The sequence below is a fragment of the Simochromis diagramma genome, unplaced genomic scaffold, assembly GCF_900408965.1.
Source record: "Simochromis diagramma unplaced genomic scaffold, fSimDia1.1 OVJJ01000685.1, whole genome shotgun sequence".
Taxonomy (NCBI): domain Eukaryota; kingdom Metazoa; phylum Chordata; class Actinopteri; order Cichliformes; family Cichlidae; genus Simochromis; species Simochromis diagramma.
The window spans coordinates 14,567,939-14,591,791 of record NW_024387477.1 but is presented as its reverse complement, the minus strand read 5'-3'; the positions used below and the strand labels follow the sequence as shown (position 1 = coordinate 14,591,791).

Here is a 23,853-nt window from a genome sequence, read left to right as displayed (position 1 = left end):
TAATAGCCTACATTTAGAATTCATTAATTTTACTAGAGGTTAAATTAACCTTCATTAACTCAATTATGCACTTGACTATAATGGTGTTACTTGAATTGTACTCAAGTATTTTGTATCAGCTGCGGTGGCGTCCACTCAGTAAAGAAGTGAGCAGCTGAAGGAAATTGCCTTCTCTTTCCATTTAGTGCTAATTGAACCATGCAGCAGTTAGTTTTACCTTAAACCGGGTGTTTGGTTGACATTTGCAGATGCAAAACATCCAAACCTGCAATTGGGAAAATTGCTGCTAAGACATTAATGCATAAATTAATAATTACACATGATTTAGCATGTTCTATAACAGTAAACCTAACTAATGTTGTTTGAACCACAAATTCCTGAGATATCCTCAGTATATTAAAATTCCAGAGCACTGTTATTCTGCCCGTGCAGAACATGGAGACAAGTAGTGTAATATAATGTAATTGTTGGCATTAGATTCAGATTTATTTGTCCTTTTGGAAATTCCATTTGTGCCTTTTATCAAATGTAATCACAACAGTAGAGACCTCACAGTTACCAACAATAAAGACATAAATGGCAAGAAAGTTCTGGTGTAACATCACCAAAAAGCAAACGACGATGTGTAAGTGACACCCATATCACACTACATCATATACTCTCACCTGGATTTGTTTTACAGTTATACTACAAGTCCCCTGGCCACAAGATGTTGGCAGAGGTTGGGCCATGTACCTCCATGCTAATGGTAGTAAAGTGAATCCACCATGAACAGGCTGTGATGGATCTCTGAGGATGTCTCACCTGTTTTTCAGTACTCATGACTTCCAAAGTTGCTAACATCCAATCTTACAGCCCGTGTTTACAATCTTATTGAGTTTGTAATTATTAACTATGAAAAATGAAAAATACCAGTCAATAAAACATAAAGCTAGAATGATTTCTACAAATGAATAATAAAAAAGAACCAGTGTACCCCGCCTCTCACCCTAAGACAGCTGGGATGGGCTCCAGCGCCCCCTGGGACCCTGAAAAGGATAAGCGGAAGCGAATGGATGGATGGATTTCCTGTTTAATGTGTTATATATTGGTGTAGTATGGTAGGCTATAAGGGATGGTTTTGTCAGTAAGAGACCTGTAAAACAACCACTTTTCAGACTCTTGGCTCCTGATGTTCAGACTCTTATTATATGACTCATCTGTAGCCGCAAAATACAGTCAGGAGTTTAAAATGTATGTCCTTCTGCTCTGTAATTTTCACGTGTTTCAAAGCCATCCTGTGGGCCGGACTGAACACTTTGGCGAGCGGTTTCTGGCCCCAGGACCGTATGTTTAATATCCCTTGTCTGCCGCCTGTGGCTGGTGTCAGACCAAATGTTGTGGGAACGCGCCCGGATACGCGCACCCTGCACAGCGTCCTTATGGTGTCCATGGAAACCACGGACCGCCACAGAGAGCGGAGTGAAAGGTGTCCGAATGAAAGTCTACTTCTGAACATCAGGATTTCACCTTTAACTTTTTTTTTAACGACATCGACATTTAAGAGGAGGCAATTCCCACCATAGTCCCTGCTTTGGTGATTTGGTGAGTAACCAGTTTATATTATACGTTTGAAAGACTAGCTAACAGCGCCGAGCGGGTCACCTGTGAGGGGGGGAAAGGCGGCTTTCTACAATAGCTAAATGAAACTTTATATTGTTCCGCCATTTCCCCGCTGAACTGCTTTGTAGAACCATGTGGCTTCACACACAAACCTCCAGAGCCTTATAAGAGTAGATTAGACATGCTATACGTGTATTATTGGCCTTCGTTTTGTTTTTGTTTTTTTAAATGTTTAATAATCCTGGTCATGGTCAGTAGACTACGATGAGCAGTAACTTTCTCTGGGACCTGCACTTGTTCTCTGACTTCGTTTGCCTTTATTAAACTGGAGCAGTAGGAGTGGACTTTGGACGTTTAGTGGATGCTCATCAGAGGGGAACGGGTGGCAAACATTTACCTGCTATGGAGCTCTTATTTTCCAGCATTTTCAATATTTTTGTTTGTGTGTATGGTGATCTAGTATGTTTGGCTTTTTTTTTTTCCATCTATGAAGAGGTAGCAGTTAAAGTCAGGTATATTATACCTGAAAAGAATAAACAACAACTCACAAATACAGGTACAGTCCTTGCTGTTCCTGCCTGTCCTGGAAGCAATTTGTATCTTGATGACTTCATCTTTCCTCTCTCTGATTCATTTCAACCTCATCTTTCAGCTGCATGACCCTGGAAGCTTCGCCCTGAGAGTGAGATGGAAAACAGCTCTCATACACTGCCACTCTCGTGCCCCTCTCCCGCCACTATCAGAGGGCCTCTGCCGTTGTCCTCCTCACCCCAGCATACCTCCTCAAATGGTCGCATTTCACTGCCACTTTCGCCTATCTCTTTCCCGCCATCCCCAGCCTCATTTTCCCCAGCAACAGCAGAGTCTGTTCACTCCTGCTCCCCTCTTTCACACTTTACAGTGTCTCATTGCCTCGAAGGACAAAGCCTAGCTGACCAAGATGACCTCACCTGTCTCAACTGGCTGCATCAAAGAGGGGATCTGCTGCCACTGCAGCCCCTCACCAAAATGACACCGCTGCCTCAGCAGGAGCCCTCCGTGGCTTCCCAGCTTCTTCCCGCTGCTTCGTCCAAGCCGCCGTACTCCTTTAGCAGTCTGATTTTCATGGCAATAGAAGATTCGCCACAAAAGAGGCTTCCAGTGAAGGACATCTACGAATGGATTGTGAACAATTTCCCCTACTACAGGACGGCAACGGGTGGCTGGAGGAACTCTGTCAGACACAATCTGTCTCTGAGCAAGAGCTTCAGACGCATTCAGAGGGACAAGAGCCAGGTGGGTGCTTAAATAACAGAACAGCACCAAACTCATTGATCTAAGTGAACTCTTCATTGAATCCAGATGGTCTGAATTCAAAACATTGGTTACAACTCCCAAAAATGACTTGTGCAGGGTTTTTGAAGACTAACATCTGTTACATGGATTTGTTTCTTTGTTGCAGTCAGTGGGGAAGGGATCACTGTGGTGTGTGTGTCCAGAGTACCGGCCAGCGCTCCTAGAAGTGCTCAGGAAGACCCACAGTTATCACAGCAATAACAGCAACCTGTTACACAAGCCTGCACTGTGAGTATCTGCAATATGGATTTGTAAAAATTAGCTTTAGTGCCCCATACTGAGGAACGGCCAGAAAATCCAAAGTGTTCAACAAGAAATGAGTCACATTTCTTTTCTTTATATTTTACTCTGAAAATGGGGAAATACAGACAGAGATATATTGAAATATGTGCAGACATACATGGAAATATGGGTACTTTTTAAGGCTTGAATGATTCATAGGTCAACGTAAAAATTCTTCTGAAAATGGTCAGGTACAAAACCTGGAGTGTGAGTGACTGAAAAGGCAGCCAGTGTCCAAAGAAAAACTTTGAAAGACGTTCAGAGAGCTGCGAGAACTTTTGGACAAGACTAATTTTAAAAATTAAAGTAAATTCGGCTACATGGAAGCAAAATAACAATTTGAGGGTGGCTCAATATTTTTGCACGATACGGTAGTTGATGTGTAAAGGATCTTCGATTTTAAAAAGAAAAATATGCAAACATTTACAGGCATCGACCTCTCTTAAGGATTTGCTGCCTTTCTAATGAGCTTTTAACACGGTGCTGGTGAAACATTAAGGGGCTTCCACACAGGAAGTGACTCGCAGCAATGTGGTTTTCAGAGAAGTCATGACATTCAGTGACTTCGAGTGACAATGGTCCCAGGTTAAACCTTTCTCAACTCCTCTGGTCTCCATGTCATTGCTGATGCAGTCTTTTTGCACCTGTAAATGAATCATTGCACTGGAGTCTCCTCTGACTGGAACTGAAGGTGATGCAAAACGCTGACTTTATTAAACTAAATATTTGGGTATTCCTTCACTATCTTTTGCCTTTTTTTAAAAATTGGCAAATATATTCACTGATATATTGCAGAAGTAGGATGAAATATCATCTACAGCTGTCGGCGTACATGCTATTTTTCTTTTAACACAGTATATTTCTCTCCTTAACCACCACATCAGTAAAATCTAATATGCGTCTAGTGGAGGAGTGTTTCTAAATAATTTTACATTTTAATGGCTCTCTTGCTGTGATGTGTGTTGTGCGCAGGTTGGAGGGAGAAAGCTACAAGATGCCTGCTGCGTGTGATTCGATGGAAATATCAGGTCAGGACCTACATACTGGACCCGGTATGAAATTGTTTCAGTCGTTTTATCTGCAGAGTAACAGCCCTCTGTGACACTTTTATCACCTGCAGCTTGTCTGTAGCTTTGCAGCTTTCCCAGCATGCATCATTGTTCCTGTGTTTGTGTTCTGTTCTCATGGAAACTGCCTTCCATTACCTTGGCAACCCAGCAATAGCCTGGCTTTTTATGAGTGCCCCCACCCCACCCCTCCGTTTTATTTCCGAGCCTCTTTGCCATACGGGCCCACGTCCTTGCTAAAGAATCCCGCAAGTGGTTGTTCGGCCAAGCTGCTGGACGATGGGTTATTAATGTTAACGTTGTCTTTCTCATGCAGATCCTCTTTCTCACTCCCTCCTCCTGTCTACCGCCGATAGTCCGATTTTAGCCGAAAACCCGCTGTGCCTTCTGACCCCGGATCACGAGGAGCTCGTCACCATGGAGTCTGTGGAATACCAGCAGGAGGAGGTGTGCGAAGACATGGAGAAGGACCCCCTGTCTGACAGCGGCTACATCGAGCTGCACTATTACGAGTCTCAGCAGTACCAGTACCTTGTGCTGCCGGACGACACCGAGCTCGACCTGGAGACTGTGGAGATCCTGCAGCTTGATGCCGAGGCCCAGGAGGCCGCCGGGTCACTGCTGGACCTCGCAGGCGGTGGATATTAGTTCAGATCCTCAAAGAAACCGTCCTGGGATGACAACACTGCCCTATAGCCTGTTTACTGCCCTGTAGTGATATTACAGTATAGATCGAATTAACTGATGGAGTATCGTTCCACATAATTTCAGGCTTCCAGTACACAAGCTGAATATATCACCATAGCATCCCATCCAGCCTGAACAGAGCCTTCAGGGTGTAGAACTGAGACAAAAGTATTAAAACTGAAGTGATTCCACAGTGATTTTTTGACATGTTAACATCGTTCTCAGGGGTGGAAGGAGTGCTTCGAGCTCAATACAGAGTGCTGCTTCTCGACTGAGAGGTTTCCCAAGTTCAGGTGTGACTAACACGCTGTTGAAATCTTCACGTTTAATGTACAGCGAACAGCACATTGACTCACTTCCACATCGTTACCAGTAAAATATGAGTATGTGTTACCCTCTTTCAGTTGTTCTAAGCAGTGACCATCTTTTCTTTCTAAGAAAGTTTCTGTAGGACATTCAAAGTAAACTGTAGTTGACAGTCTTTGTTGTTTTCAGCAACACTGTTGCTTTGATAGTTGAAGACAATAGATAAAAAATAATTTATAATGTAGCTGTGATTTTAGATTGTACTTAAGAAGTACAGGGAAGCACTTCTATTCAATTCAATTCAATTTAATTCAATTTTATTTATATAGCCCCAAATCACAACAAAAGTCGCCTCAAGGCGCTTCATAGATACATTACCTTGGCAACCCGGCAATAGCCTGGCTTTTTATGAGTGCCCCCACCTCACCCCTCCGTTATAATAAGTACTTCGAATTTTATTTCTAATGGTTTTTAATGTCCATTATTTTCAAGATTATCTTTGCTTGAGTTTATTTTATTTGCACGATGTCTTCAATCAGGAAAGGTTTGATTGACTCACTGCCATTTTAACCACTTTACATGTCGGTTACACTGAAATTCTTTTCATAAATTGTATGTATTTACAACAGCTTTGGGTTTTATAATCTAATAAATAAAATCTGTGATGCCCTTCTTCTGAGCTGTGCATCGGTTGTTATAGTTTTGTTTTTATTTTGTTTTTAATGTTTGTTTTCCGCTTCAGTGAATTTGCTTGGTTTGGTTTAGTTGGACTTGGTTAAAATAAGTCTTTAGTATTAATGATAATGTCAAAGTTATGATTTAAGAAATTCAGAATAGATTTGTACAGGACAAATAAAACATTTTGTGCAGCCAGTGTATTCACAGTTTTAATATGTGCAACAGTGCCTCTGTGTACCGCACTGGACCCCTACATGTGAGTGGTGGGCATGTAGCTCTGTGGGCTAACGCCTAAACATCAGGCACTTGCCCCAAAACAGCTTAAGAGCTATTCTACAATTATGGGACATTTTCTTTTCCAGCCATGAATTTGAAAATAGTCCATGCACAAAATACTAAACATACATTTGTTGTGTGCACCTGAGACAAAATGCAGACCCAGTTGTTGAAAAAGTGGTTCCAAAATATTATTTCAACACCTCAAAAAAGGACATTTATCTTTTGGCCCAACTTCTTGATAACCAAATTACTTGTCGTATATAATTGTTTCAATATTTTGTTTACACTTATAATTATTTTGCTGATTTCTTTAAGATCAACATATTTTAAAGATCAGTAATTATGAACTGCAAGTTATGTCCCACAACATATGTGCCACCCTGTGACCGAAACTTATGTAGCCTGGAAGGGGAAGAGATAAAACAGTGAGCCAGCATGGCAAAGAGGAAGTGGCATAAACATCATGGGTAGACCAAAGGTCACTTCTCTTTGACATTTTTGCATTTTTCTTGACTTTTCTGATTAGATTGAATGTGTCACTGTAACTAATGCAACCATGTTACCCAATTTACCAGAAGAGGACAAATGAAAGGTTCCTTTATTTTTAAAAACTACGTTTATCCTTGACTTTCAGTCCATTACATCCCATCTGGGTTTTTTTTTCTGAGAAAACACTAATACTACCACTATTGCCTTTGTAATAGCTTGAATTATTATATAAAAGATTGTATTTGAGCAAAGATTTTAAAATAAATACAGAAATTACTGACGAAAACGTGCGACTCTTGAAAAGTTAGATTTCAAAATTTTCTTAAATTGATATAAATTACGTTTTATCGGAAACTGAATAAGTATTTAGTAATGAAGTATGCTATCATTTATTAAATTGTCTACTTCGGGTATTGGTGAGATGCACAAGCATCCACGACTGAAACACTTTTGATGCCTGAACTGTACAAATCGAATTTTTTTAAAGTTCAATATTTGTTTTTAACTGAAAATTATAACATAAAGGGTCCAGTAGTCCATATTTTAAAGCCCAAATGGGCTATGGGTTAATAGCTAGAAAAATCCATAAATAGAATAAACAGGAGAATTAAAATAAAAGAGCCCAGTGAATACAAATGTGATTATAAATCAGTAGGCAGCTTGGCAAGTAAAAAACAAAGTAACTACAGGTATGAGGAAGGAACGATTCCCTCTGTATGTCGTTGTGGTTGGTTTTTGTTTCTTTTCTAGTTAGTTTGACTGTTTGTTTAAAAATAATAATCTTGTTATCTCTAAATGTTAATTTTCTGAGTCTATCGGCTTCAGGTTTGCTTTAAAATGCTGCTGGATAAGTTTCGGTGTCTCTGTGTGATGAGCTTTATCTGGTGGCTTTAGAAACAGTGATCGGCTGCACCGTGAGAGGGCGCAAAAGCCACGGCTTACTTAACGCAGACACACATATATGACAATGAAAAACAACGCAAACAAAACAAACCCCTTTGGAAACCTGCTATGTATGTTCGGTTTCCTCTGCGCAAATCCTTAGGCTATAATTTGTATAAACGCAAAACACCCGGCACTGTTTTACATTACCTGTCTGGTAGTTCCGTATTCGTAACTTGACGGTAAAAACTACATTTCCCAGAGCTGTTGGATATTTGGCTGATTGGGACGTGTAGTTCACAGAGACACTGGAGCGCCGGCAGGGAAACCTGTTTTAAAACTACATTTCCCGTGTGGCGTTTCGCAGGCTGGAGGCAGGAAGTGTGTGGAAGTTTGTTGATGGAAAAAAGTTCTCATGGTTATTTTCATGCCAGTGTAAAAAGTTACGTTTCTCTGGTTTGGCGACTCTCAGAAGACTGTGCTGAAGCTGTTTGGAGACACCAAAGGTAACATTAAATCACTAAACAGGAGCTAAAGATCGCAGAAGCGTTTTTAAAAGCTAGTTTCAGATGTTTTAACACTTTTTTAGCTAACAACGGTAACGTATGTCATCGTTTTGCTGGTGTTTGAAAGCTTGTAGCCACACAAGAATTTAGCTGCATCCGTTAACTTGTATGTTAGCTCAGTGGTTGTGAGCTGTAGTTTGTTATTTAGCTTTTCGGTGAAGTTCACGTCGATGTCAGTACAGTTCGGCTTAGCTGTGCTCTTCGCAGTGCTGTCAGTTTAGCGCTAATATCATGTAGCGTCATCATAGATCAGTCTCGTAAACTTAGTTTATCTCGTGTTTAGATTGCAAAGTGCAAGCAGATTTTGTCTGAACTGCATATTTTTTTCTGCTTGTTAGCATCGAGGCGTATGAACAAAGTCACTGCTGAGAAATGGTTGGTATGCTGCTCCTCACCGCCACACCTTTGAGGTAGTGAGCTTTAACCGAAAGCAGCCTGCTTTCTGGGCATTATGAACTTGTATCCAGACACCTCCCTGTCTTACTCATCGCGGGAGAAGACATCCACCCCGCAAAATCAGCGACAGTGGAGTGTATTGAAAGCATGCTTCAGGCAAAGCAACGTGACACCCATAAGAGGAGCCCCCCGTCAGCTTCACACAGAGCCTGATATTGTCCCTGATGGAGGGACCAGTGCATGCCTGATTTCTGTCAGCAAGCCCGGGAAGCATAAGTAAAGTCTTAGTGAAGCTGGAGAAGTCTGTTGTCATCATAATTATATCTATTTCCTAATAGTTTTCTCGTGACCAACTTGAACACATTTTTGAATGATTTCTTTTCTGGTGATAGGCAGACATAGGAGATATTTTCTCGTTAGCTTCTCTAGCTTGTTAGCACAAATGTCATAGGATTGTATCAGCATTGCACAAATATGTTGGCTGATTTTGTAACTCGGTATATCAGGTTTTTGTGGGCAAAATCTACAAAACGAGTGCAACAAAGAACTGAAAGGCTTTAATACAGTTGAGTTATTATTTATTTGTAAAGACAATTGAACCACTTTCCTGTCAAAAAGGAGAAGATTAAAAAACAAAACAAAAAACATACAGAGGCCCAGAATTTAAAAATCAGTTTATTACTACCCTCACTGACCATTTTATTACTGAGTTGGACATACTTTTTGGTCTCAGAGCTGTCTTAAATCTTCGTGGCATATCAAGGTACTCGAAACATTCCTCAGAGATTTTGGTCCATGTTGACATGATGGCATCACACGGTTACTGCAGATTTGTTGGCTGCACATCCATAATGCGAATCTCCTGTTTCATCCTAAAGGTGCTCTGTTGGCTTCAATATGGTGTAGAGGCCAAATATGGACTCATTGTCATGTTCAGAAAACTTCTTTGAGATCATTTGAGCATTGTGACATGCTGCATTATCCTGCTGGAGGTGGCCATCAGACGATGCACTGCACTGTGGTCATAAAGGGAGGGACATAGTCAGCAACAACACTCAGGAAGGCTGTGGCATTTAAACAGTGCTCAGCTGGCCCTAAGGAGGGGAGACTATGCCAAGAAGATATCCCCCACAACATTACATCACTGCCACTAGCTGGAACTGTTAATGGATCTGTGCTTTATTGGTGTTTATGCCAAATTCTGATCCTTCCATCCAAATTTTGCTGCAGAAACCGAGACTCGTCATCAGCCCCGGCAAGATTCTTGAGCCTCTGTGAATTGTAGCCCCTGTTTCCTATTTATCTGCCGCAACCGGTTGGGGTGATGGCAGGATGACAAGATAAATTTATAGATGCTCCTCTGCATACCTTTGTCGTAACAAATGCCTATTACTAATGTCTTCCTGTCATCTCCAGACAGTCTTGTTTTTCTGCTCCAGCCTCACCAAGCACATTGCTGCTTACTGAATAGTTTCTCTTTTTCCTGAAGATCCTTCATATCATCTTCTGCAAACCCTACAGATGGTTATGTGGGAAAATCCCAGTAGATCAGCAGTTTCTGAAATACCAAGAACAATTTAATGTTCCAAGTAGTATGATTGTTGCTATATAATAATGTTCAGCTAAGATGCACCAATCTATTGCCCAATATGTTGGAGTATATCGTGTCATATTGCATGTGGCAGTGTCACAGGTGAATTTCATCTGTTGCTTCATGAGTTTTTCTCTGATTTACTGTTCAAGAATGGCATAGTATAAACTTGTTTTTTTCTTTTTTTCAAGAAAAAAAGAAAAACATTCAATTATAAAAAAAATTAATAATTAGTGTTGATTTTGTTTTGGTGTTTCTTTGTTTGTGATCTCGCACAGGGACCAGAACATCAAGAATAATGGGGAGCGAACCAGGCCCAGTTCAGATTGTCAATGTCTGTAAGGACAATCACTCTTTCACCTTGGAGATCAATGCTTTGAGTCAGATCCTGCTGAACCCCAAGGTCCGGGACAAACGTGTGGTGGTGGTGTCAGTGGCCGGAGCCTTCAGGAAGGGGAAGAGCTTTGTGCTCGACTTCATGCTTCGATACATGCACAGACAGGTGAGTTGTGCTGTAACCTGATCCTTCAGCGTGTCTCATCACCATATCTCTGTAAGATCAGCTGAAGTGCACTTCAGAGATCAGCTGAAGTGCACTTACAGTATCAGATGCTGGACTCTCACTGTGTGAAGCTAAGCTTCAGAGCAGGATGCTAGAGACCGATTTTTGTCCTCAAGGTGTGATAACCTGCAGAATTAGTCCTGGTGTGTGGATTGCATGAGGACTAACTAACATGTGAACTAACTAGTTTACTGACTAGGAGTAAATGAGAATTTTGCCATGACCACTAAGGAGTAGAGTCTGTGAATGCCCTCTCTTAACTTTATTACTTTTATTCATTACTTTTACCATAGTGCCACTGTCTGGCCTCACAACATGACTATTATGACATCTTTCAGTCACTGAACACTTTACACTCCACTGGGTACTTATTTGTTATGTAAATTATTCAAAACAATTGGGATCTCCATTCATAATTTAGGTTATGGCTGAGTGAATAGCACCGAAGCTTTACCTGAAGGCCTCGGCTTTGCTGTGATGGGGGTTTAAAAGCGAAGTTTGCATTTCTGTATCAGGACGAGGAGAAATGGATGGGTAACGATGACGAGCCTCTGACCGGGTTTTCTTGGAGAGGAGGGTCAGAACCGGAAACATCAGGCATCCAGCTGTGGAGCGAAGTTTTCCTTGTCCAAAAGAGCGATGGTGAAGAGGTACTCGAACATTTATGTGTGATTATTTGTTTTAAGAGAGTAAACATGTAAGCACTCACATTTACTAATGGAATTCATATTGAAATATTGAGTTGATGTTCATTCATTGTTTTAGATTTTCAGTGCCAGAGTAATTTCTGGTCTCAGCCTTTCCTCTAACCTTTAGTCTGTGCTTATGACTTTATTACTATAAAGCACATTTTGTAGGTTTGTATTTTATACAACAAAGGTTTATAAGTGCAGTGGACAGATCCCTGCATGCTGCAAATGTCACTGCTACAAAGAGATGAGCTGGTTTCTGTCAGCCTCCAGCAAAGTTTAAAAGCAATCTTCTAAATTTAGACCAAGCGGTTCATCTGCCTACAGACGTCTTTAGCTGCTTTTTCTGAAAGGTTGTCATCAATCACAACCTTGATGACCTTGACCTCAAGGTTAGAGGTCAGACATCTGTGAGCTCTATAATCATGTTGTTTTCCTTGCATTCCTCATTTCTGCATGCATGTTCTGCATATTTCAGTTTCTCTGCCACACCTCAGATCAGTATAAAAGTTGAATGAATGAAAGCAAGGTTGGGCAGTGGTTCAGATGCAGTGACTCATTAATACACATTACTGTTTGGAGTATTGTGCCTCCTTGTATTCAGTGTTTCGCTCGCATAGAGTTAACTTTGCCAAGCTGCCTAGATCCACTAAGGAATGTTAAAGTATATTTGGCAAACCTGTTTTAGAAATGCTTTTATGTCTAATTTCTCATCCATCGCCATATTTGGTCAGGTTACTGTGAAAGATCCCCTCAATATTATTTGTAAATTATTATTACTGCTAACTAGCTTGTCCAAAACCTTTTCATTCTGTGTTTCACTCCTGTCTGGCTCACTGCCCAGGTCCTCAATATCATGCAGAGTCTCTTATCTTGCAGTCAGGTGCCCTCTAACGCCACTGTCTTGAACTGCGATGGTAGTTCTGCTCTCTGAACCGCTGCAAGCTGTACCAGCAGCTGGTGGAGAACTGCTTCATATGCCACTGCACTGAGCTTGTTGAGGTTTCAGAGCGAAACTGGAGCCAGTCTAAAATCTGAAATCTGAGCACATGTCACAGCACGTGATTCCTACATTTACCCCATGTTGCGTATCTTCTCCCTCTCTGCTGCTGCAGGTGGCTGTGGTGTTGATGGACACTCAGGGAGCGTTTGACGACCAGTCCACTGTGAAGGACTGTGCCACCATCTTTGCCCTCAGCACTATGACCAGCTCCATACAGGTGACGATCTGCTCCGAGCATCACTAAATCAGTATTTTCTTGATACTGTTGTAAAGTGTGCCAACATGTTTTTGTCTTGTTTAGCTCTACAATCTCTCACAGAACATCCAGGAGGACGACCTGCAGCAGCTGCAGGTCAGTTTGGATTGGTGTTTGGAAAATCCCACCAAAGATTTTAAGCTCCAAACGATTAAATCTAGTTACTGTTTAGACTTAGACTCTCACACATAATACTTTCCTCGTGGTGCTGGCTCTGATATTGTATTCATTCATTCACAGCAGCTACTTTAAGGAATCGACTTTTAAACTGTTTTGTTTGGTGTACTCTGTTATGCTCATGCGTTTTATTTCATACTTGAAGTTTTTCTGCATCTAATGGAAGTAATTTCACTGCCTAACATAAGTCACGTGCCACATTTTTTAATTTCACTGTTAATTTTCCATTATGGGCATCGCCGCCTCCTCTTTCTCCTTGTAGCTGTTCACCGAGTATGGTCGTCTCGCCATGGATGAGATCTTTCAGAAGCCCTTTCAGGTATGAGAAACAACGACATTCAGTGATCTGTGGGGGTTTTTTTTGTTCTCTTGTTCTCTAACACGTTCTCTCTCCTCCTGCAGTCTTTGATGTTTCTGATCAGGGACTGGAGCTTTCCCTACGAGTACAGCTACGGGTTCAAAGGCGGGAATCAATTCCTGGATAAACGGTTACAGGTACCAGCCACGTGTTGATGATTTGGCAGAGTATCATGAATGCACTGTGGCTGTGAATTTTTATGTAACTGATCTGAAATGATGAGTTTCAGCAGTGCTTGTTTGTTTTATTTGTTTGTTTGCTTGGTTGGTTGTTTTTTTTAGGTTAAGGAGGCTCAACACGAGGAGCTGCAAACAGTCAGGGAGCACATTCGTTCATGCTTCACCAGCATATCCTGCTTCCTCTTACCTCACCCTGGTTTAAAAGTTGCCACCAGTCCTGCCTTTAAGGGACAGCTCTGCGGTAAGGTCCTCGGGTTTTTGTGATATTTTTAGTTGGATGGCCTTCAGCAGAGTGCACTCCTGAGTTTAGATTTTTGTTTTTAATTTATTGTTATTTATTGTCAGATGTTGGTCCTGAGTTCAGAGACCAGCTGAAGATTTTGATTCCCAAACTGCTGCATCCAGACCGTCTGGTGGAGAAAGAAATAAATGGAAACAAAGTCACATGCAGCGGCCTGCTCGAGTTTTTCAAGGTGAGATCACAATCAGATATTTACAGGCCCCTTTTTTTTAGTTCATTGGCTAGAAATGTTAAATATTTGCTTTACTTTACCTGCTCTGAAGTTTTCTCTTTCTCTGAGTATAAAGAAGCTCATTTTGAAGCTGTTCACCTGAGCTAGAGACAGGGTTTAAAAAAGAAACAATGGGGGGAATGGAAAACATGCCTTAGCCCACTTCCTTTAAAATTTGCCAGATGTTTTGAGTCTACTGCCATCCTGTGTCTATTACTGTTTATAGATCACAGTGAAAAGGCACAAAATCCTCATGTTTTTTGTAACTAAATATTAGTCTATGATTTTACGGTTCAAACAGCTCGTCTACTTCTAGAAACTTTCCTTCTGCTTTGCAGTTGTAGAAATAGAAACATGTCTTGCCAGTTAGCAGGAATCTCAACAATGGCTCTGGACAGGTTTCAAGCTACCAAGATCAAGTATGTAAGGAAGTAAGTAGTAAGGAAGTCCACCCACCCATCTTATTCCAGTTACCCAGTTCAGGGTTGCGAGGGTGCTGGAGCCTGTCCCCACTGGGGGGAGAAAACCATAATTGTGATTTCAAGAGCCACCAGGATATTTAAAAAAGCTCAAATTAAGTTTTATTAAACGTTTTCCTTGTATGTTACATTTACACCAACACGGTCAGCATCTGTGGCTCATCTCACAGGCACAAAAGAAGGTCTAATCTATTTCAAGTTATGGTTATATTATGTTAAGAAGAAGAAAAAGTGTACCTCCATCTTGCCGGTATCTGTGGAACAGATGTGTGTGTGAGTGGATTATATGGTTCCTGGGTAAGCTCTTACAAAGTAGATGATTGTCTCTCTAGACAGCTGCTGTCATGGATTTCTCTACTCAGGGTTCTCCATATCTGTGTCTGAACAGTCCTTTCTGTTTTGTGTCACCAGGTTTATATCAAGATTTATCAGGGAGAAGACCTACCGCAGCCAAAGACTATGCTCATGGTACGTATACTGTTTACGCCAGTTTGACCAGGCACTTAGTGTTGCTCTTGAGTAGGTCACTCTTTATCATCTTTACCATGTGTGTGTCTGTCTCACCAGGCCACAGCAGAGGCCAATAACTTGGCAGCTGTGGCGTCAGCCAAAGACCAGTATTACAGGAACATGGAGAAGGTGAGTTCATGTTAATCTCTGTGGTGATCCCTGATTATTATCATTCCCATTAGTCACTACTTTAAAGTGCTTGTTGCCTCAGTAATCTACAGAGTAAAGGGGGTTACATATATCATCTGTAATGTTGAATTTGAAACACCCTCCCTCTTTATGATTCTGTGCTTTTACTAAGGTGTGTGGAGGAGACCTGCCTTATGTTTCTCCAGATTCCCTGGAAGAGAAACATCAGTTTTTCTTCCGGGAGGCTCTTCACGTCTTTGCATCCACCAAGAAGATGGGCGGGCAGGAGTTTTGTAACCGTTACCAGGTGAAACTGGAAAAGGAGCTATTGGAAATGTGGGAGTCATACCTGAAGCACAACGAGGTAAAGAGTGGTTTGTTTTACCCTCTTTTATTATCTAAGTATAAAAATCAATTAATGAAGGTAAAACGTGGTCAAACATGATTTAATTTCAGTTTTGTTCCTGATCACTTGCTCTTTCTCTTTGTATTCAAAGTCCAAAAACCTCTTCAGCGCCTTCCGGACTCCTGCTGTGCTGTTTGTCCTGGTGTGCCTCCTCTACGTGCTCTCTGGTTTGCTTCTTTTTATCGGCCTGTCCACCTTCGCCATGTTTTGCGACTGCACTCTTGGTGCGGTCATGGTGGCCATGCTGACGTGGGCCTTTATCCGCTACTCGGGTCGGTACCGAAATGTGGGAGGAGCCATCGACCAGGCTGCCGGCGTCGTTCTGGAGCAGGTGAGAATAAAGGGAGAGAGGCATTTGTGTCTCAAAGCTTTCATTGCTGGATTCTGTTTTAGTGTAATGCACCAGTTACAGCCACTAGAGGGAGCGCTTGTTGTAGAGAGCAACAAAACCACCAGGATTAAAAATAAAAAGTCTGGTTCTCTAAATAAAAACGGCTTATACAACACATTTGAATAGTGTGAATTTCCACTTTAGTGCTAGTTTAGAGGTTTAAGTGTCTGAGCAGATAGCTTTGTCCTATGTTAAGCTTAAATGCTTCACTGACAGTAGGATAGGAATCTGGGGAAAGTTCACAAACTAGTTAAAGCGGTTGTGCCCGAGGAGTTTTCCTGAGCCTGAATAAAGTGCGTTCAAACCTTTTCAGAGTAAACTTGAAAAACTTTAGCAACGAGGACACTAAGTGGAGCTCCCTCACTAAGCTGATCTTGAAAAGTGTTGGTAACGTGAAGTCTGAAAGTTTGAAATGCCTGTAAAAGTAGAAGTTACTTTCAGCTGTTTGCTTATTAACAAGGGGGTCTGTACGGGTAGCGCTGCATGTTTGATTTGTCAGGTTTTTATGCTGGAGACCCTTCCTGACACAACCCCAAAGGGGATTTTCCTTGCCTGGCTTTTTACCACCGTAAAAATATTCGGCAGTAGAACAAAAACGGAAGAAAACCATGAATCAACACACAAACATTACCTGATGCTGCTGAAGTGAAGCAGAGCAAAGGTTTGCAGAGGTTTAATTAGAGACTCAGCTAAGCATTTTGCAATTTCGCATAACTTTAAAAAGTTTAACTTTCTTCAGTATTGAACAGCAGAAATTAGGCTTTCTTGTTGGAAATCATTTAAATTAAAACAAACAAACAAACAGCGACAGTGCTGTAAACAACAGTAGACTGGTGCGTAATAAGCAAGTGAATAATGCAGAAAACAGATTTTTAGATGGGAAACTGTTCCTGAAGAACACTGAGAGAGAGAAAGAGAGAGCTGTGCAGGAAGTGTGATTTTTATCATGGTGGAAGCAAAAGTAAGAGGGAATTCATGACTATGTTTATGTGAAGCGAAATGTGAAGCTTAGTTTAGGTCTTCTTTTGCTGCTGGTTTTGAGACAAAACCTGCAGCTTCAGAATCTAGCGCGAAAAAATGGTAAACACAAAGTGCGGACCCGCCAACGCATCAGAATCCGTGAGCAGTCGGCTTTCAGCCCCAGCGGCGTGTCCGTGCCGTCAGGTGAGAAAGCCACATCTCACTGATTCTGATGCATCGGTGGGTCCGCGCTTTGTGTTTACGTCTTTGTGCAGAATCCTTGTACCTGCTCTCATTTACTGTTTAAGTTGTTTGGTGGTTGTTAAGATTTTGTGAGGTTTAACCTGAGATTCTGGTGTTTCTGGCAAAATAAATTTATATTTAAAAGTTGGATTTTAATAAATCGATATCATGTTATTCAAGCGAGAATTGATTTTAATCAGAAAATCGATAAGGAGGTGGTGAAGAAAGGAAAAACATTCAATGCATTTAAAAAATGACAGAATCAGAAACATCAGGCATCATTTTTTGTACAAAAATTATAAATTCCTTCAAAAAGAATATGGGACCACACAGGTTAATTATGTGGGCTGCTAGAAAGCTGACCGCCTCAAGTTGTTAAACTGTGTTTAAACGACTCTGATTCATTACTTGATAATCACCAAAAAGCTGTGAATTTTTTTTCCTTGCCCTCTAAACTTCTCCTGTGGTCACATTTCTTAACTTAAGGCTGATAAATTAGAAAAAAATTACTATTTCTTATTTTTAACCACGTGAGAAAGCAAAATTGTTTGTAGTTGATACAAACTGCACACAAATGTGACTGACCTATGGAGATAGCTGCATGTGTTTTCTGGTTTCTCCACGAAGACATTAACATCGATGGCTTTGGTTGTTCACCAGGCAGGAATTGTGAGAGGAGAAGTTTAAACCCTTCCCATTTTCTTGCCTTCATTCACCTGGCTGGTGGCAGCATGAAGTGGATATCCAGCCCACTGGACTCTCGCCTGTGGCTCTTCTGAGGGACTTCGAGCCAATTTTTTTTATAGGTCATCCTAGGTCAGCTACATGGTCTCCTTTCAGAATACCTCACCTGGGGTGCATCCTAGTCAGATACCTGAAATTGCTGCTGCAGTAAATGAAAGTAATCTGTCAGTATGAATAAATAAAAATGTATATTTACAGATTACGTGTGTAACTATATGTACACATGTAATCTGTAAAATTACAAAAGTTCTAGTAGCTCTCTGCCCAGACATGGCAGTGGGGAAGGTCCCTTATCATTTGGAAAAGCTGCGAAATTTATGAAAATTAATGCTATCCTTTAGTTGTTTCAAAGCCATCAGTGGGCTAGACATGAGACTTTGCCTGCCCAGTTCTGGCCCCCAGGCCTTATGTTGATACCCCTGCTCCAGAGGAAGCTAATTTCCGCTGCTCATATCTGTGATCTCATTCTTTCCGTCCCTACCCTCATGGCCATAGGTGAGTTAGATCTACTAGTCTATGGACAGCGCTGCGTTCACGCCTTTACCACAGCAGACCAGCATGACGTGGACATGAATGTCAGAAAGTCTAACACTGGGGACACCAATGGGGGAGGGGAGTGGACGGGGTGCTACACCCCTGTTTCCTGCACCCTACCCGGTGTAGGGGTGGGATGTTGTTTCAGAGGGTCCATCTGTTCGCCTGCACTCTAGTGTGTGTGTGTGTGTGTGTGTGTGTGTGTGTGTGTGTGTATGATTGGCCTGCATGTTTGTTTATACAAGTGTACACGGTTAATTTGTCTGTGTGTTTGGGTATGGCTGGGCCTGAGCTGATAGTCTATAGAGCTCATCTTGGAGCAGTCCAACACTGAGCTGCTGTGTGGGGCGGACATGTCTGAAGCTGCTGAGCCATCTGACGAGCAGCTGAAGTTGAAGGAGTATATTTGTTGTCACATTGTGGTCCAACTACATGCCAGTTTTTACCAGTTATTTGCAGACTGTGTTGGAGCTTGATGGCCTACATACAGCAGACTTATCAGGGCTTGTTTTCTGAAAGTGGCTCGACTGTTACTTCTTGTAACGGAGCTGATAAGAGAGGTGAGACTGAACCATGACCATGCAGTAAATGTGTGACCCACGAAGCCTCAACAATGAGCTACTGAAGGCCAGTTTGATGGTGCTCTTTGTGGATTATTGTAATGCTTTCACAAATATTTTTTGTTGAACAATGGTGATTATTAAGAAGAGATAGAAATAAAAATGTATGATGTATGTATCCAACATGAAAAAGGACTGAAACAGAAAATGAAAGTGTTCCAGCCCTCAGAGGCTGTTTGAAGTCCATTCTTGAATCTTGAGTTCACTTTCCTTACAAGTTCCTCGACCGTGCCATCGCTGGCAGAGTTTAAAAACGGTGATGGATACAGCAACCAGAACTGAAGTCAGCGAACACTGCAAGCACTCACATCAGCTCTCTCTCTCCTGTTCTTTCTCCTTTCAGGCCACTGTGATGCTGAACAAGTCGAGAGGGACAAGCATGGTGGAGCACAAGAAAACCCGTTAAAAGACCTCCACACTCTCTTCATAATGCAAAGCAAACGGCGCCCACAGCAAACACACAGTCAGCACCCAAAGCCTTATCATGCCACCCAAACTCAACAACACTGACACGGGGTAGCGAGATGATGCCACTTCACCAGCATCTCTATTATGCACAATATTCTGCCTGTTAACGGTTCTGTTATTCTCTAAGGCAGGGACGTAAACTGTATTTTATGTCTTAAATTGACACTGCCATCACTTTACAAGTTTACAATTGGTCTTAATAGACAAGTCAAAGTTTACCTAAAACCTAAAAACACTTTTATTTTCTACTTCAAGCTTAATGCATTTTCGTTGGCCGTATGTTGCTCAGACAGGGTTTCTGCAGTGTATCTTGAAATAGTTTCCTAAAATGCTAGCTTTAAAGCGTATACATTTATTCAGGTTCCTGTGAGGTTTTCTTTGTTTTCACTCATTGACTTTAAAACATTCCAGCTTGTTTGTAGATTGGCTTCATATTTTAACATGAACTAGCATTTCTTGGGAGGCTTTGAGGGGAGAGTAAACAGTTTTTTGCTCTACACAGCACAGCATGGAGGCTGTATGTAATGGGAGATTCACTTGTTTGTTCTTTTATGGAAATATGCTATACTTTGTTGATCTGAGTACTAAATAATAGACCACATGGAATATATATATATATATATATATATATATATATATATATATATATATATATATATATACACACACACACACACACACTCCATAAAAAATTCCAAAGGAAAGACAGTATTAGAATGCTGATAAGTGTTGATTGACCAAATAAACTGCTTTCATTATGTTGTGAGCGCTAGTGTAAAATTTTAATCATGTCAAAAATCAGTGAGTTTTACCCCTGGAGGGTCCTAGAAAAATCCATACACTATTGGGCTTAGAGCCACAAATCGACCCTAAGACCCTCCAGGGGTTAAGCGATAAACAAGATAATTCTGTCTCTTTAAAGACATTTAAACATGCTAGTAATTTAATTGGAGACATACGTGAAACTAATGGCAAGCAAAATGTATGAATAGAACAAAAAAGCAGGAGAAATCAGCAGAAAATTGTAGCACAGCTGTCATCCTGAATTTTTGTACAAGTGTTTCATTTTTCCGAGGGCTGCAACACTAAGACGGATTATTATCATGTAACATATGATATTGTTAGTCATGCTTTCCCCTCAAATGATCTTGTGATGTTTTAAGTGACGGGTAATGGTCTATACTGTCAGCAGAGAAATAACATTGTGACACCCCACCCTATTCAAAAGCCCCACTGGTAAAATAGCTGTAAGTTAAATTAATGTTTAAACTGCTTCACATTAATTTGTTCTATAAAAAGACTGTTTAAATATTTGTTAAGCTGTGTGAGGTAAAACTTGGATTTATCTGGCTCCCAGTTCAGCTCAAAACTACCATTTCATATGACTGACTTTTACTGCGAAAGAAAAATAATCAATATGGGCTTGATTCTTACATTCTTGTTTGCATGCAGCAAGTTAACCATTTAATCTTTAGCAAATCAGCAAGTTGTACTGAGAAATAAAAAGCTGGACCACTCAGTGGATTTATTATATTTTAGTTTGTCTTTGTGGGGCCAAGCAGGGGCTGCTCCAGCCAGCTCAGAGTAAATCAGGTAGTGGATTAAAGGACGATGATTATTTGTAGCTATGCCCTACATCTCTAAATATGATAACGTGCATGATAACATGAAGATGGCTCCTGTAACTATGCAGCAGTATGCACTTTAATAACTATTCCAAAAAAAAAAAAAATCCCCAAAAAGCTGTACAGTGATGCTTTATTCTCACAGTGATACCATATTACTCTTAATGATACAAATCCACATAGTAAAGGGCCAAAAATTTCCAAATTGAATATGATATTGAATATTTGTGGTTTTTGACCATCATTTTGCACTTTCCATTTCTGTCTCTTTCCACAAGAGGAGGGAACTGTTTAAATTGTTTTAAAAAAGCAGTTATTATTGCACTTCCCCTCTTCTTTGGTGCTTTTTGTACACAGCTTGGTCCAAAGGCGAGCAAATGCATGCAAGTAGTCCCAGCTAATGCAGTCATCTCTTGCAGGTGCATGGTGGCTTTAACTTGAGAAGTGCTGTTTTATAAAGAATAAACAGGAGCCTCAAACTGTTGATCCAGCGTTTCTGGTCTGTTCATTTCTCTGCCGTTTCCACCAGCAGGCTTGCCTCTGTGAATAAGCAAATCAGCACAGTTACAAAAATACTACTTATGCAAAGCTCTTACATCGCCATTGCATTTGATGTAACTGCGCAGCCAAAGAATTGATTGCCACAGATTGCTTTTGAATGATATTGGATTAGATTAAATCACATTAAACTCTGTTGTCATCGTGCAGCGAGAGCCTAGCAAAATGCTGTTCATAAAACTACATAGTGCAAGCAGTACTCAAGTGAATGTAGGTCTTCTAAACACGGATTATTGCACAAATGAGCAAAACACTGATAAAGAGAAAGTGTAATAGTACAGGATACATGTGTGTTTACAGTACAAATAATCAAGCAGTTTACATTATGTAATATTCAGTCCAATGAACAAGTAATGCACATAAACAATGAGTCAATACAGTATGTCATGTAGCGTGTAAAGTATATGTACTAGTAATACAAAGTGGGTACTATGTGGTAGGTATGTAGCTACAATATGAACAATAATAAATTGTAGGCTACTGTATGAGTTATTGTAGCTGTCTCCATTAATATGTGTTGCATCTTTGTCCAACAAACTAACTGTATTTTTTATAGTTTCCCCTCTGTACCCCACCACAGTGGATTTTAAATCAATCAATATGGGATTGGATTTTAGACTTTAATTCAAGATATTTATCTGAAGTGTTGCATTAACTGGTTAGAAATTACAATACTTTTTTATACACAGTCCCCCGTTTTCCCAAATTTGAGGATAACAATTAATTCGACAGTTGACTGACAATTATTTTCATGGCCAGGTTAAACCTGGTCCCTCTTATTTCATCACAAATGAAGCAAACATTGTGTGAGCCTGATTCAGTGTGTGAAATTTATATTTTACAGCTTTGGCTTTAATTTTAAATATGGGGACCAAGGAGATGTCAGTACAGGTGAAGGAGGCTGGAAAGACCACACAAGAAAATTTAAGTGCATGATGACAGAATTGTTTCCATGCTTCAGAAAAACACCTTCATACCATCAAACCAAGTCAGGAACGCTCTCAAGCAGGTAAGTGTATCATTGTCAAGGTCTAAATTCAAGCCACACCTTCATGAATGGAAATGCAGAGGTTTTGGAACAATGTACCACATTAGACTTTGCCAGGAAACGCATGGGCAGATAAAACCAAGATTAACTTGTACTCGAATTTGTTTATTACAGGACAGTCTAGGCAATGAGGCAACAGTTTGTTTGTTTGTTTGTGTTTTTGTAATTTTACACATTTATTTCTTACAAATTAAGTCCAAAGAGTCCCACTGACAGATTTATTTCATTAATTTGAACTTACTACTAAAAACAGTACTCTAATGTGTAGTTAAAATTCTTTACACTGACAGAAAGGGGAGTTTAGATGGTCTGGCCCACTTGAAATATGGCCCATAATGTAAAAGTTTGACATCCCTGGTCTAGGCCCTTAGAAAGCAGGGATTTTATAGTAAGTTTTACTTGCAGATAAGATAAAAAAAGATAAAAATTCTTAATCCTTTCAAGAGTTTTACTCCCCACATAAAGGGAAATATATTCCACTAATGGCCACTCATTTCTGTAGCACTTTAACATCACATGAGAATAATTATGTTGTATTTAAAATATATCAAATTTTCCTCCTGGAGCCATTCCCAGCTGGCAGTAAAAGAGATGCCTAAAATTATAGGCAATATAATCCTTTTGAATAAGTGAAAGCCTTACTTCTCCTTTTATATGTTCATAGAAAGCATTAACCCACCAGTGAGGGAACTCGGGATGTATACAAGCCATAAGAAAGGACAGCTTTGTTGACACGTGTTTCATTTTAATGACTTAGATCCACAGCGATAAAGGAAACACTGTCCACCTCTTTGCTGCCCTCTCTTGTAGTCTTTAATGTATATATAGTGTTGTTCTTTTTTTTTAAAACAATGAATGAAAGGCCATGACACCATCTTTGTTTTTATTCCGCGTAATGAATGTAGGTCAGTTTGCAAGCAGCGTGTTTACATAGCATCGCCGTAACTCGACCCATATTTAGCATAAGTCTGCGTGCACGAACTGAAATTTTTGCCTCATTTCACACCCTGTATACATGCACGGACTCTGCTATCCGCCTCACGTGTCATTCTCGTCATTCATTTTCCACGCTGGCTTCGTTCTGCCTGAACATCTGCCCCTCGTCCTTTCCTCTCTCCCTGCCTGCGTGCCGACGCCGTCCGTACAAAAACTCCGCTACAGCGAATTTCGGGTCCCTTGTTTCCTTATATGGTGATGAGCGTCGCAGCCTGGCCCCTCCCTAAAACTGTGAGCGAGGCGCGT

The 23,853-nt window shown here is 40.7% G+C and overlaps 2 protein-coding genes across 4 annotated transcripts; both read left to right on the top strand.

The window, feature by feature from the left end:
* Window positions 1–31: 31 nt before the first annotated feature.
* On the top strand, window positions 32–7,026 carry si:ch211-145o7.3 (forkhead box protein N2). 3 transcript variants are annotated; one of them, XM_040015289.1, is made up of 5 exons: window positions 32–1,576; window positions 2,255–2,877; window positions 3,044–3,165; window positions 4,192–4,271; window positions 4,603–7,026. In XM_040015289.1, the coding sequence occupies exons 2-5, from the start codon at window positions 2,290–2,292 to the stop codon at window positions 4,932–4,934; spliced, it is 1,122 nt and encodes a 373-aa protein (XP_039871223.1). In that variant the 5' UTR covers window positions 32–1,576; window positions 2,255–2,289; the 3' UTR covers window positions 4,935–7,026. The 3 variants fall into 3 exon arrangements, with proteins under 3 accessions (XP_039871223.1, XP_039871221.1, XP_039871224.1); XM_040015287.1 differs by having other exon boundaries at window positions 32–1,584; window positions 4,603–7,025; XM_040015290.1 differs by having other exon boundaries at window positions 32–1,584; window positions 4,192–4,247; window positions 4,603–7,024.
* Window positions 7,027–7,981: 955 nt separating this feature from the next.
* On the top strand, window positions 7,982–19,986 carry atl3 (atlastin 3). Its single transcript, XM_040015286.1, has 14 exons — window positions 7,982–8,113; window positions 10,439–10,662; window positions 11,238–11,372; window positions 12,527–12,631; window positions 12,716–12,766; window positions 13,110–13,166; window positions 13,250–13,342; window positions 13,487–13,625; window positions 13,730–13,857; window positions 14,787–14,843; window positions 14,943–15,014; window positions 15,187–15,378; window positions 15,512–15,751; window positions 19,256–19,986. Exons 2-14 carry the CDS (start codon window positions 10,459–10,461, stop codon window positions 19,316–19,318), a joined length of 1,536 nt encoding a protein of 511 aa, XP_039871220.1. The 5' UTR covers window positions 7,982–8,113; window positions 10,439–10,458; the 3' UTR covers window positions 19,319–19,986.
* Window positions 19,987–23,853: the final 3,867 nt, after the last annotated feature.

What these genes read in the sequence shown, in the direction of transcription:
- si:ch211-145o7.3 (XM_040015289.1), top strand. Translation starts at nt 2,290, where the DNA reads ATGGAAAACAGCTCTCATACACTGCCACTCTCGTGCCCCTCTCCCGCC. An exon ending in CTGTTACACAAGCCTGCACT is followed by an intron (nt 3,166 to 4,191) that starts GTGAGTATCTGC and finishes TGTTGTGCGCAG; the next exon opens with GTTGGAGGGAGAAAGCTACA. An exon ending in GGACCTACATACTGGACCCG is followed by an intron (nt 4,272 to 4,602) that starts GTATGAAATTGT and finishes TTTCTCATGCAG; the next exon opens with ATCCTCTTTCTCACTCCCTC.
- atl3 (XM_040015286.1), top strand. Translation starts at nt 10,459, where the DNA reads ATGGGGAGCGAACCAGGCCCAGTTCAGATTGTCAATGTCTGTAAGGAC. An exon ending in ACGACCTGCAGCAGCTGCAG is followed by an intron (nt 12,767 to 13,109) that starts GTCAGTTTGGAT and finishes TTCTCCTTGTAG; the next exon opens with CTGTTCACCGAGTATGGTCG. An exon ending in ATTACAGGAACATGGAGAAG is followed by an intron (nt 15,015 to 15,186) that starts GTGAGTTCATGT and finishes GCTTTTACTAAG; the next exon opens with GTGTGTGGAGGAGACCTGCC.